General features: G+C 44.5%; 1 protein-coding gene across 29 annotated transcripts in view; it reads left to right on the plus strand.

The window, feature by feature from the left end:
- Nucleotides 1-14,254, plus strand: part of SAMD4A (sterile alpha motif domain containing 4A) — a 203,428-nt gene that overhangs the window by 112,166 nt on the left and 77,008 nt on the right. For all 29 annotated transcript variants that reach the window (XR_011533017.1, XR_011533018.1, XR_011533022.1 and 26 more), the window contains one exon: nucleotides 6,747-7,265. Coding sequence is in view for 23 of the 29 variants with exons in the window: in XM_070594220.1 (XP_070450321.1) it covers nucleotides 6,747-7,265 (519 nt within the window). In the remaining 6 variants the exon portion in view is untranslated. The remainder of the gene's footprint in view (nucleotides 1-6,746; nucleotides 7,266-14,254) is intronic.

Raw genomic sequence — 14,254 nt, forward strand, 5'->3', positions numbered from 1 at the left:
AATGACCAGCATCTAATGACCTTCAGGCTCTCAGAGAAAGTTCTAGTGGTTATAATGGGCTATGGAAACCACTATATAGATCTCTGCCATTTCTAGTGAATTCAAGGGGCAGTAGCATTTTTGAGTGATTTTGGCCAAGTAACGTGAAGCTCCTTGTATCAGTTAACTATTGCTGTGTAACAAGTTACCCCAAACTTAATGGCTTCACACAACAATGTTTATCTCACAGCCGTCTGAGGGTCAGGAATTTGGAACAGCCTAGCTGGGTTGTTCTGGCTGGAGGTCTCTTGCAAAGATACAGTTACGATATTGACTAGAGCCGGAGACTCCACTTTCAAGATGGCTCTCTCAGACGGCTGTCAAGTTGATGCTGGCTGTCAGTAGGAGGCCTGAGCTCCTCCCAGACAGGCCTCTTCCAGGGCTGCCTCTTTTGAGTGTCTTTGTGATTGGGGTGCTAGCTTTCCCCCAAGTGAGCTGACCAAGAGAGTGACATGAAGCTGCAGTGCCATTTATGACCTGATCTCAGGACACCTCCATCACGTCTGTTGCACATGGAGCTGTTCGGATGCAGTGTGGTAAAGGAGTGCACAAGGGTGTGAGTACAGGAGGCAAGGATCTGTCAGGCTATCCTGGAAGCCATGATCACACTTCTTGAAGATAGGAGAAAGTTTCTATCTTCTCAATCCTTTGTATCTTCTCAAAGCACTGCTTGCAGCTGTAGGGATCAGTAACCCCATATTACCTGGGTCTGCCATCATAACTGGTCTAATCCACGTCACTTGCAGGGCTCCCCCAAGTGATGCAGGTGCTTCTCTAGTCACCTTTAGTTCAAGACGGCACCTTGGGAGACAATAGGCAAGTGCAGGTGCCAACACAAGAATCCCACCCTTTGCCACGTTGGTGTTTGCCATTTCCCCCCCTGGTTTTCAGGTGCCCTGTGTCAGCTCACATCCCTACCAAAGGCATGGTGTGTGGTGTTACCACTAGCTGTCTATCCTTGCATTGTGCAGAGTTGCACTAATTTAGAAGCCTTTATTATGTGATGCGTCTAGGATTGAGTTTGTAATATAAGTTCTTCCAAGAGCATTTGACCGTTTCATACCCACTAGTGTTCCTGCCTTTTAGCACATTTATTTAACCAGTTCTTCTTGTATGTGTGCACTTAATTTCCAGCCATTTCTTGCATGAGCAAATTGCCTAAATACACTTGTGAGAAATCCTTTTATGGTAAATGTTATTAAACTGAAAACAAGGATATAATAAAATAGCAATTTAAGAGTAATTTACTAACAACTGGAGCCCTTAAACATTGACATACCACTGTGTAGTAATAATACCAGACTTGGTGTTTAAACACACTCTGTGTCACTCCAAGAATCATTGGGAGAGTTTCCTAATCCTCATGGTCTTTAACTATAGCTCTGTAAAATTTTTCTCACTGCTCCTATGTTACTGGTTTATCAATTATAAATCATTAAATTTTACCCACATAAAACATCCAGCAAACCCTTAAATCTCTGCTCCTCGTTCAGGGAAATCGTAGAGAAAATATTCAGAGAAAGTAATAGAGGTGAGTTGGCATCACTGAACCTTGCTGTTCTCGGACTTCTGTTTTCCAGACTGCCTACTGAATAGAGTGACATTGGGGATAAGAATAGAAATGGCATTACAGAGTGATCAATGAAGTGAAAACTTTGAGGATTCCTGGGTCTTCCCTAGTAAGGAGACTCTATTGACTACACATGCTCTCTGGAAGGTGGTGTGGATGCCACAAAGGAAGCCAGTGGGCAGCTGGGCAGGACCTAGCCATCATGTACCACTGCAGGACCTGGCTTCTGTTTGAGGATGGAGATTCTCACTCGTCCGTGCCCTGGGGATGGTCACCCTGAGAGACTGACTCACACTAACTAGAAAGTGGGGAAGTATACCCTACAATCCTGGCTTATTAATTTGCCATGAGGAGCCATCATCAGAGGGACCAGGTGTACCCAAAGTCCATACAATCAGCACGGGAAGGCCTCCGCAGGGAGCCAAATCATAATCAGAAGCCGTTTATTGAGTTGCCCTGAAAAATCATCGTCGTGGAATCTAGAAATACCTCGAGTCTGTATGATCAGTTCATTCTCTCCCTGAAGGTATGTCTGGGGAGCTGAATCACAGTCCAAAGGTGGTTTGCTGAGTGAGTAGTCAGCATGTGGGCAGCTAAGTGAAGTGCGTGTTTAGTGGCAACAGCTTAGCTTCATGAGTCCATCTCAGTGTGGGAATGACTTTTCCCGAAGGACTGAACTTCTCAAAGCCAAATGGCTAAAACTTCCTTTTTCCTGGAGAGGCACTTGGAGAGGTGTGTTAGTTATCTTTGGCCACATAACAAATTGCCCAAAATGTAGCAACTTAAAACAACAATAAACATGATATCCCACGGTTTCTGCCGACCTGGAATATGGGTGGTCCCTCGGAATGTTGTCTGGAGGGCAGTGGTCTGAAGGCTTAACTGGGGCTGGGCAAGCTGCTTCCGGGATGGTCCCTCCCATGGTGTGGCAGGAGGCTCAGGTCCTCACCATCAGGACCTCCTGTCAGGCTGCTGGAGTGTCCTCACCACATGGCATCTGGCTTCCCCCCAGAGTGAGGGAGCAAGGTGCGAACTGCTGTGCCTTTATAACCTAGTCACAGGGTCGCACACTGACACTGCCCTACGTTCTCTTTGCTCGAGGTGACTTATTAAGTCCAGCCTGCACTCAAGGGAAGGAAGTTAATTAGACCCCACCTTTTAAAGAGAGAGGAGTGTCAAAGAAATTGTGGACATATTTTAAAGCCACAGTAGGTGTCACCTACTTTGTCTCTGTAACTCCTTTTTTTCTACATGCCTGCAGCTGACCAACTCTTCTGCTGATCCATGTACTCTACTAATATGTTTTTAAATATAACATATGTACATATGCTTTATATGTAATTCTATATGAATGTATAATTATATATTTTATGTGTTATATAGTTATAGGTTATGTATATTATAATATATTTTATGTGTTATATAGTTATAGGTTATGTATATTATAAATGTTAATGTATTAGCCTGTGGCCAAGCTCTTCTAGCCTCATAGCCCTTATGCATCTTTATGCTAATTTGCATACTCCCATCCTGCCAGGGCACCTGGGGCAAGTTACTTGACCTCTCTGTGCCTCTGTGTGCCCATCTGTAAAATAAAACTGGTAATAAGACCTACTTCATAAGCTTCCTGTGAGGATTAAATGAGTAATTATATGCACAGCACTTAGAAAAATGCCTGGCTTGTGGCAAGCATTTCAGTAGTTAGCCGCCAGCATGGCCGCTGGAGCGGTAGCAGAGATCGCCTGATCCAGTCAGTGGAGTTAGCGCTCTGAAGGCAGGCTTCCTGCCATGTTCCCAGTGGCAGTAAGCAAAAGTCATGGTTGTCCTCCGGGCCACACCACAGCCCCACACACCCAAGCTCATCTGGAGGATAAAGAAAGAACCCTTTTTGCCTGGCAGGGCCCGGGGCCAGGGCCTCCTGTTTTCCTTTCCTCTTTGCTGTGCTCGTCCCTCCTCTAGACCCCAGGTTGATCCCTGGCAGAGAGCGCTTACAAGCAGATAACGGTTTAGTTTGCACTCTGAGTTCTATTCACATTTTATTTTTGTTCCTGATGGTTTTTTTCAGGCTGACCTTTTGCGAAAGAGCAGAGTATCCACACAGAGAAGTGACCTAGCAGAAAGCCAGGGGCTTCCTCAGCCTCATGCCTTTTTTTAAAAAGTTGTGCCCAAATTTTATTTTTAAACGTACATTTTCCAGGGTGTGCACTAGCTGGCTCTGCTCACTGTTGGCGTCAGACGGAGATTCATCTTTGTCTCAGGCCTTTTGCTTCTTGCTAGTGCCTGTTTAGCAATTTGGGCTTAATGAGTAGATTTTATCTACATCCCTAGCATGTTCATAATTTAAAACAAGCAGGGTGTTTGCTGAAAATGCACTGATGAGAGAGTTAGGATGGTCGCTTTCTTCATCTCCCAGATCTACCTTAAAAGGGAGGCTGCGTACCTCATGGAATGCACTGGGTTGTCTTGTGTCAGGTGGCAGTTAGCTAAATATAGAGTCAGGGAGCTGGGAGGGACCTGCCGAGGTCATCTGTGCCCTCCCACCTGCCTTCCCCATGTGAGTGTCTCGAGCCTTGTGCTAGCCCGTTCAGTAGCCACCAGCCACATAGGGCTTCTGAGCACTTCAGATGCGGCTAGTCGAAGGTGAGATGTGCTGTTGGTGGTGAAAGACACCCTGGATTTTGAAGACTTAATACAAAGAAAAGAGTGTAAAATGTTTCATCAATAATTTTATATTGATTAAAAGTTGAAAAAATAATATTTTGATATATTGAATTAAATAAAACATATCATTAAAATGAATTTTACCTCCTTGTTTTTACTTTCCTTTTAAAACTAGAAAATTTGACTTCCGTATGTGGCTCACATTGTATTCCCATCCAACAGTGCTCCTCGAGCCCATCCAGCTCTGTTCTTCAGGCCTCCAGGACAGAGACGGTAGAGCCTACCTTGGTGACTCCTCTGAGTCTTTCGTCATTCTGACACTGCACTTCTTCTCCACATTCAATCTTGATCTCTTCTACTTCAAACAGTTGACTGTTCATCTCCTTATGACATCCCCACTTAATGAAATCCTCAAGCATCTCTTCATATTATTCAATTGTCAGCTCAATAACCCCATTTTCTTTCACCTTTTGACATTCTACCTCTTTCCCAACTCTAATATTTTTTAATGACCTCCTCTGGATCATCTCTGGTTTCTCTATACAGAAGTACCCCCTTATCCATGGGGGATATGTTCCAAGACCCCCAGTGGATGCCTGAAACCACGGATAGTACCAACCCCTATAGAGACTATGTTTTTTTTCCTATACAGACATGCCTATGATAAAGTCCACTTATAAATTAGGCACAGTAAGAGATTAACAATATTAACTAATAGTAAAATAGAACATTTATAACAGTATATTTTAATAAAAGTTACTGGAGTTCTTAGCAACCTCGACATATGATTTTTTTTCTTTCCTTGTTAAGTAGAGAAGTTTCACCTTTTCACTTAAAGGAAGCACTTTACAGTTTCTCTTTGGCATACCCAAATTGCCAGCATCACTACTCTTGTGCTTGGGCCTTTATTAAGTAAAATAAGGGTTACTTGGACGCAAGCATTGGGATACGTCGACAGTTATCTGATAACCAAGGTGGCTACTAAGTGACTAACAGGTGGGTAGCGTATATGGTGTGGATCCGCTGGACAAAGGGATGATTGACGTCCCAGGCAGAATAGAGCCAGTCAGCATGAGATTTCATCATGCTACTCAGAACAGTGTGTGATTTAAAACGTATGAATGGTTTATTTCTGGAATTTTCCTTTAATATTTTCCAACAGCAGTTGACTGCAGGTAACTGAAAACACGGAAAGCGGAACCGCAGATAAGGGGGACTATTGTGTTATGTTTAAAATTTAGTATGAGAAACCACCCACATGGCTCTAATGTGGGCCTAAGTAATGCAGAGACAAGTAGAAGGAATTACTTCCACCATCAAGTACGTGATCAGTCCTTTTGATACATTTCCTCATTTAATCCTACCACACAAGGAGGGGCAGGTGCTGTTAGTAACTCTTGACTGATGAGGGAGTTGAGGCTCAGAGAGGTTAAGTAACTCACCAAGTTTCTCTTGCAAATTAAGCGGCAGATCTGGAATTCAGGCCCAGGTTTGCCTCACTCCAAAGCCCGCCTTCTCTCGTTACACACCATGCCTTCTTCGCCTGATGCTTTTCTCTGAATACGTATGCCCTGTGGTCCTGAGAGGCCTCTAGTACGTGGCTGATGCGTTTGTAACTTATGGTCAGAGAGGACTCGAGCTTGTTCTGATATGTTTATGCCTTACTAGAATTGTGAAGCCCTTCTGCTAAATTCCAGAAACCCCTTTTCAACCCTGCTGATACCGCATGAAAGCTAGTAGGACTGCCTGTCCCTGTGGGGTCATCAGTGGGCCAGAGTTGAGGTCTCCAGACATCAGGAATGACTTTTCTGGAAGGGAGTGTTCTTTCCTGTGGCCTGGGTCCTGTGGATAACTACCAGTGTCCAGAACAAGCTACTTCTCAAAGGCCAGTCAAGCAAAGTGCGTTGTTTACCGATGTTTACCTAAAGGCAACAAGTTGTGTTTTGGTCAGAAGGGAACAGGAAGGGATCCTTGTGAGTGTGTTAAAAATGGATCTTCACGTGGGGGAAACTTGAAGACATTGTGCTGAGTGAAGTAAGCCAGTCACGTGAGGACAAACACTGTGCTTCCACTTATGCGAGGTCCCTAGAGGAGTCGAATTCATAGAAACGGAAGGTAGGATGGCGATTGCCAGGGGTGGAGATTTTCTTCTTCCCATGCCCCGTCTGTCTGGGAGTGTGGCTAGACTTTTCCAGGAAGGGAAACTTGTACCAAAATGGTTGTACCCTCTCTGGTGACCTGAGTGAGTTCGATCCAGCACCCAAACATCCGAGAATGCTTGTTCCGTGTTTCGTTGAGGGCACTGCCCCCTCACCCCCTGAGGTGGGTTATCTCGTCTGACGCGTGGGCTACTTTGAGAAAATTTAGCTGGGGTAAATAGATTGGGACTCTAATCCACAGGAGTTCTCTTCACAGTGTGCTGTTTCGTATCATTGTGGGTGTGTTTGCTTATTTGCCTGTGTATTTTCCTTTTCAGGAATCATTAACCAATGGCAACAGGAGTCCAAGGATAAAGTGATTTCCCTCCTGTTAACTCACCTGCCTTTGCTGAAGCCAGGAAACCTCGACGCTAAAGTAGAGTATATGAAACTGCTGCCCAAAATCCTGGCGCACTCTATTGAGCACAACCAGCACATTGAGGAGAGCAGGCAGCTGCTGTCCTATGCTCTGATCCACCCGGCCACGTCTCTGGAAGACCGCGGTGCTTTAGCCATGTGGCTGAATCACTTGGAGGACCGCACGTCGACCAGCTTTGGCGGCCAGAGCCGAGGCCGCTCAGACTCTGTGGATTATGGGCAGACACACTACTATCACCAAAGACAGAACTCCGACGACAAGCTCAATGGGTGGCAGAACTCTCGAGATTCTGGGATTTGCATCAACGCCTCCAACTGGCAGGACAAAAGCCTGGGATGTGAGAATGGCCATGTGCCTCTCTATTCCTCCTCATCCGTCCCCACCACAATCAACACCATTGGAACCAGCACCAGTACAAGTAAGTGCCCTGGAAACCCTTCTGCTCAGCCACTTTGGCGACTTGCTGTGTGTGGCATGTCCCACTGGGAATGTCTGCTCCGAGCACCCCGTAACCCTGGGAGAGAAGGGCTGACCGGGATTGGCGGTGGGAAAGGGGTCTTTGGACCCCATCCTTGTTGCTCCTTTGACTCTGGAAGGATGAAAATGCTGGGCAGATAAAATGACCGGTCCAAATTTGGGTTACAAATAGACCAAAAAATATAAAATAAAATAAGAGAGAATAAGTGGTGAGAGAAGGAGAGAGAACTGCCCCGGCCCCGTCTCTCCCCAGGGTTGTGGATTTGCCCAGCACTGAGTGGTGTGTGATCCTCTGGACTTGATTCTAATCCAGGGTTAACCAGACAGCCTCATGGGCTCTGTGCACTTTCTTTTTTTTTCTATTTTTCTTTTTTTTTTGTATTAATTTCACCCTGGAATGTTCCCTCCCTTGCATTTCCTGTTTTAATCCCCAGCTGTTGGGGGCACTTTCCTCCTGACCAGGGGAACAGGTTTGCTAACTGAGAATGCTGCTCTGTACTGTGGCCTGGGGTGAATGTGGGGGCCATCTCGCTCAGTCTAACCCTTTAGGAGAGGCAGGTGAGGAACTGCTTTGGGGGAAAGGAAAGCAGAGGCCAGCCTTCTGCTCTTTTGATCACTAAAGCAAAGTACGCTGCCTACAGCTGGGACTCCTCTCTGTGGCTCCCTACTTGGGCTGAGCAAAGGGACAAACATGCCATTGGTGCTTCTATAAAATGGCAATGTGGGAGGGTGGCCCATCGGTAAACAGAATTCCTTGATGCTAGTTTGCATGTGTCTGTGAATACAGTGCCAGTGCCAAGATAACTTTCTTGGGGGAAAGCTTTTGTGGTTAGATCTTATGTGCCTGTCAACATGCAGGAACTCCCAATTAAATATGAGAGTATTAAGAATTGGCAGTGACAGCTTCTTGGCCTCTACCTTCATTTGGATCTTTTGGTGAATGGGACTTTTTAAATGGCTTTCTCAAATACGTAGAGGTGTGTTGAATTATAACTACATTAATTGAAACAGTACCTTAGTGGAATAACCAAGGAAATACTTAAGATACTGCATTTATAAATCTACAACGTGAGATTTTTAATTCTTTTTTCTATTTTTACATTTAGATATCAATAAAGTGCACATTTTGGGAATTAGGTGATTATTGCATCATTAATTTATTGTATAAGAGGTTCTGGTGACAGTCGGTCTCTCTCACAGACTAGTAATCCAGAGAATTGTTTCACTAGCCTGTGTGGATGGAGAGTGACGGCTGGGACTATTAAAGCAGACACATGCAGGCTGGGATGACAGAGCTTCTTGGCCCAAGTTGCCTGGGTCAGCCACAGAATCTAGTGATTGTTACAAAACTCTTTGATGGTTGGGAGAGATTCAAACTCCCAGCCGCCTGCCCTCTCACAACTTGGTCTTTTGTATTTTTAGAGGTTGAGTTTTATGTCATTTGTCTTGAAATTAGTCTTGGGTCGTCACATTTCCATCTCTACTGATTTACTCATTCAGGGTCAGTCTTGACAGGATTAGTACATTCAAGATGGCTATCAGATTGTAGCCAACAGGCCCTTCTGTTTTTCACTGAGGCCACCCAGCCCAACAGAGGGGAGGAAATGCTGAGGTGGCTGCAATGGCGCCCAGATCTTTGGGTCTCTGTGCAGTACTTGGACAGAAGAGGACTCGAAGGTTTAATAAGATAACTAGATGACATGTTTCAGGAAGAAGAAAGGGACTGGAGCCCTGTTTCAGAGCATCAGCAAAGAAGAGCTCAGTCTAAGAGTCTGGATCTCTCCTCCAGAAAGTTTCATTCAAACACTAAGGCCATGTCAACACTTGTATTTCAATAATATCTCTCTAACAAAAGATTAATGCCATTGCTTTAGTCCTTTGCATTGTCTATGGTGGTTGAATTATATTTGTCAAAACTGCAAACCTTTGGGGCATTCATTCATTTGTGTCTCTATCAAATGTATCCTGAGCACCTAGGAAGCAGCTTGACAAAGTGGAAAGAACAAGGACTTTGGTGTCAACCTCCTAGGTCCAAATCTCAGATCTACAATTTGCTGACTACAGCTCGGCCAAGTTACTTAACCTCTCTGAGCAAGGTCCCCACTTGTAAGATGGGAACATTCACGATATCTACCTTCCAGGCCTGTGGTGAACATGAGATCATGTCTGTAAATGGCCAGCCTTGGCCAGAACTGGCAACAGCAAGCACTCAGTCAGTGTCTGCTAAGCGAATAAGTGAGAGAGACTGGCAAGACAGTGAGGAGCACAGTGCTAATATGGACTGTGCCCTCATTTGCATCTTCTGATGCTCACTTGATAAAAGCACCTTTCCTGAGCCTGGGCCATGCAGAGTGGTCAGAGGGGGTGGGGAAGGGCTTGAATCTGCTTGTGACTTTTGGCCATTTCATTGCAATAGAGAATGGGTTGGATTAAGGCTTCAGGACCTCTTCTACTGCACCGAACTTCCTACAAAGTAGAAAATATACCCGTGCAAAACAATATGATTCTAAATTAAGAACTGAGGTCAACTAGTCTTCACATTTCCATGTTATCAGCCACATTAATGACAGTTTATGAAAAGAAACTAACTAGAAGACCGCTCCCTTGCACAGTTTCTGTTTTTAACCTTGGTTTATTCCAGTAATATTTTATTCCCTTGGTCGTTGTGCCTTAGCACTCATGGCCTCCTCTCTGTGTGGGTGCTGAATCAGTGAACTGCCCTGCAAACACTTACTGCCCTCCTACTGGGGGCTGAGCACTGTGTCCGAGTCCGTGAGAAATACAAGGGAGCTTAAGGAAAGTGTCTCCACTTTCAGGGAGCTTATAACATAAGTGGAGAGAGAAGATATATCAATCAGCCTCACAACTAAAACTTAAATCTTCCTTTTTGCCAGACTAATCCACAAAAATTTTACATAACAATCCATAACTTACATAAAAGTACAGTTAAAAAAAAAACCACACACAAACCCTCTAAGATCTGCCGTGAGGCAATATAGGATTTTGTCACCTGAATCGGGGGTCCATACTGGAAGCACTGTGAATGTCCAAAATTGAGAGATCTTTGTGACTGGAGGGTCAAGAAAGCTTTTGCAGAGGAAATGGGAAGTGAGCTAGGATGGAAATACAGAGAGCAGGAGAGGGGAGGGCACTGAAGGGAGGGATATGCATTGTGAGCAAAGGGGTGGAGGTTATAGTGTGCAGGCAGGGTTGGAAGACAGTAGGGAGGAAGGTAAGGTCCACAAAGGAAAGGGTAGTGAGAGAAGGCAAGAAGAGTAGACTGAGGGAAGGGATCCAAGAGCCCTCTGGAGGCCACGCATAATACCCGGGGCGGGGGGGGGGGGGAGTGGCAGTGACGTGAGGGGGACTGGTCTGCTGCGAGCAAACTAGATGGATAGCAAGTGACGAGTGCAGACTCTGAGTTTCAAAGCCTTGGTTGTGAGGTAACAAAAGTAGCATTAGGACAAAAACAGATGTGGAGCAGAAGGAATGGATCCTAGCAGTGTTCCTAAGTGGAATTATTAGGATTGGGATTCAGTGTTGACTTGGATGTACATTGTTGATTCATTTATTTGTCCATTCATTCACCTGGAACATGTTTATTGACACCTACTCTGATGCCTAGTCTACTCAGGGTACTCAGATATGTCCATGGACAAGACAAAGATGCCCTCCCTCTGGAGCTTGTAGTCTTAAGTGTAGATAAATTATAGTATATGAGTCAATTATGTAGTGTGTTAGAGATTGATGAGTGGCGTGGAAATAAGAAAAACAGTAGGGCCAGGAGGATCAGGCCTAGGTGGTGGGATGGTTATGGTATTAAATAGGGTGGTCAGGGTAGACCTCATTGAGAAGGTAATGTGTGAACAAAAACTTGAAGGAGGTCAAGGGGTTAGCCATGTGGGGGTCTGGGGGAAGAGTATCCCAGGCAGAGAAAAAGCCAGAGCAGAGCTCCCAAGGTAGAAGAATGCCAGATGGTTTGGGGGAAAGCAAGAAGGCCAGTGGCTGAAAGGGAGTGAGTGAGGTGGACAGTGGTAGGGGAGGTGGCAGAGGTAATTGGGAGGGACAGATCCTACAGGGCATTGTAGGCCATTGCGAGGACTTTGACTTTTGCTTTCAGTAAACTAGGAAGCCCTTGGAGGATTTTTGGCAGATGAGTGACATGATCTGACTCACATTTTAAAGAGATCACTTTAAGAATAGATTGTACCAGCGCAAGGACAGAAACAGAAAGACAAATTAATCCAGGCAAGACACTGATGACTCGGACCAGGATGGCTGCAGTAGAAGGGGGAGAAGTGGTCAGAGTCTAGATATGTTTTGAAAGTACAGCCAACAGGATTTCCTGCAGAATAAATGAGGAATGTGAAAGAAAGAATTCAAGAATGACTCCAGGTTTTTTGCTTATGCAACTGGAAGCATGGTGTTGCCATCAGTTGAGATGGAGAAAGTATTTATTGGTAGGTTTTAGGGTAATATTGGGAGTTCAGTGTCATGTATGATGAGTTTGCATATCTGGTAGACAATCAGAGATGTCCAGTAGGCAGTTGGATATATGAGTATGCAGTTTGGGAGAGGGGACTGATCTGACATAGACATTTGGGAGTTACCAGCCCATGGGTAGTACTTAAAGTCATAAAACTAAATGAATACACCAAGGCAAAGATGTTGATAGGAAAGAAGACCAAGGACCGAGCCTGGTTTCTAGGGCGAAACCATTGAAATTGGAGAAAACTTAAGTGTGTGTGTGTCTTGCAAGGCAAATGGAGAAAAGGTTTCAAGTAGGAAAAAGTGATCAACTGAGTAAAATTCTACTGATGGGTCCAATAAGATGAGGACAAAGAATTAACCACTGGATTTATCAAGGAGAGATGTTAGAGATAAATCAGGAGTGCTTCACACATAATAGGCATTTAAGGGATGAAGAAAGTTGAGTTACTGAGAGGCAGGATACGGAGAGAAACTAACTAAAAGCTTGATTTTGGATGTTTTTGATTTTGAGAAGATGACATTTTGACATTGAAATGGAGAAAAATGATATTTAGAATTAGATGATGGAGCCATGTTTTTAAAGGAAGGGCTTAGGATGAGGCTAAGAGTAGCAGGCAAAAACTAAGTCCTAATCTAACAGGAATCAACCTATTTTCATCCATTTAGACAGAGGTAAGAATACCTTTGATTGATTGTGAAAGTTAAATCAAGTGAGATTTCATAGGACCTTGAGCTGGGCCTCTTCTTCCATGAGATAAGAGAAGAGTGGGTTGGGACAGTTGAGAAGTCTATTAAGCAACAGTATGGATAGCCTCAAGGTGCTTCAAAAGGGAGGGAAGAATGTATTTTCAGTACGTTGCTCTCCTTTAAGGCTACTCAGGGGTCTAATGACTGAGGTCAAGAATGTGCAGATTCTTCATGAGCCTGTGGGACCAGAAAGGACAGGTATTGGCTGTCGCAAACTGTACACAAGTTTTGGTCAAGCTTGTTTCAGCCATCACAAGCAATTCCAAACAGAAGGGGCCTAGTACCTGGCTTAGCATCTCTAGCTTTGCTTCCTCTCTGAAGTTGGCTGTAGAAAAAGTAAACCACTCAGAAAAAGAGCAAATTGCTTGTGGTTTTCTTAAGAGCCCACAGAATTCCCTTGTGTGAGGTCAATGACAGCCTTCCTAACTATTGTCTACTCTTCACTGGCGGACTTTGACATGGAAGAAAACTGTGTGCTACAGTTATAAATGAAAGGAACTTGTTTCTATTCAAATCATTGCAATGTTTGATTTTTCTTAGCATTCTTTACATTTGGATTTGAAAACATACTGCCCTTTGCTAGCCTAGTATGAAGCAAGAACTCAGAAACTTTGGGTAACAAAAATTATTCCAAAATGCTCCATTTGAACTGCTCCCTTCTTCTACAATCTCATGGTACAGCTTGGAACCTTAATATTTCTTTTATTAATCTTGATTGATTTTTTTGATGATAAAAACAATACATTTAAAAAATTTTGGTTCCATAGATCATAAAAAGTAAATTAATAGTGATAGCACACAACTACATAGTGTTTACTACATGCTGGGTACTGTTCAAAACCCTTTACATAAATATTAACTGGTTTAATCCTATACCCCATGATGTGGGTGTTATTGTTATCCCAGTTTGACAGATGAGGACACTGAGGCACAGAGAGGCTAAGTAGTTTGACCAATGTCACAGACCAACTAAGTTGATGAACTGGGGTTTGAACCCAGGCAGTCAGGCTCCAGGGTATGGCTCTTAACCCAAGGTTATGTGCTTCTCCCTCCTAATCCTGTCCTCAGAGATTGACTCAATTAGTAGCTAATAGATCCTTGTTTGTCTCTGACGCTGAATTTGCCCCCATGTGGACCAGCCACCTGTAACATTGGTGTTCTCCACAGAACACTTCTAAGGCCTGCCCGCAACGTGCTCGCTTTGCACTGCCCCATGTATTTTGGTGTCAGCCTTAGCATTCTGTGTCAGCTTTTGGTCGGCATGTTTGCCTCCCCTTCCTGATTACAAACTCCTTGGGGACAGGGGTTGTGTCTTCCTTATCCCTCTTTCCCAGCCCTGTGTGGCTCACAAAGTCACAGAAATTTTGAAGACGGCAATTCCTGGGATGCATTCAGCTGCCACTCTCCCATGGCAGAGCGTCTTGGTTAGACAATGGCTGTCTCCCACTAGGCCAGATGTGGCCTCCAGATGCTCCTCAACGTGCCCCTTGCTCGAGGCAGCTGCTCTCATTCGGTGAGAGATGGCCTGTGCACTGAAGCCTGTCTGCCACCTCACCATCAAGGTTTGCTGAACAGTAGGGATTTAAGAAATTCTGGGCTCACTAGGCAGATGTTCATGAAGTTAACGAATTTCCAAAACAAGAAGATGTCCTTGGGAATTCACTAAATATTTGGTGATAATGTTGATCGTTT

This window comes from Equus przewalskii, chromosome 25 (assembly GCF_037783145.1).
Source record: "Equus przewalskii isolate Varuska chromosome 25, EquPr2, whole genome shotgun sequence".
Classification (NCBI taxonomy): Eukaryota; Metazoa; Chordata; class Mammalia; order Perissodactyla; family Equidae; genus Equus; species Equus przewalskii.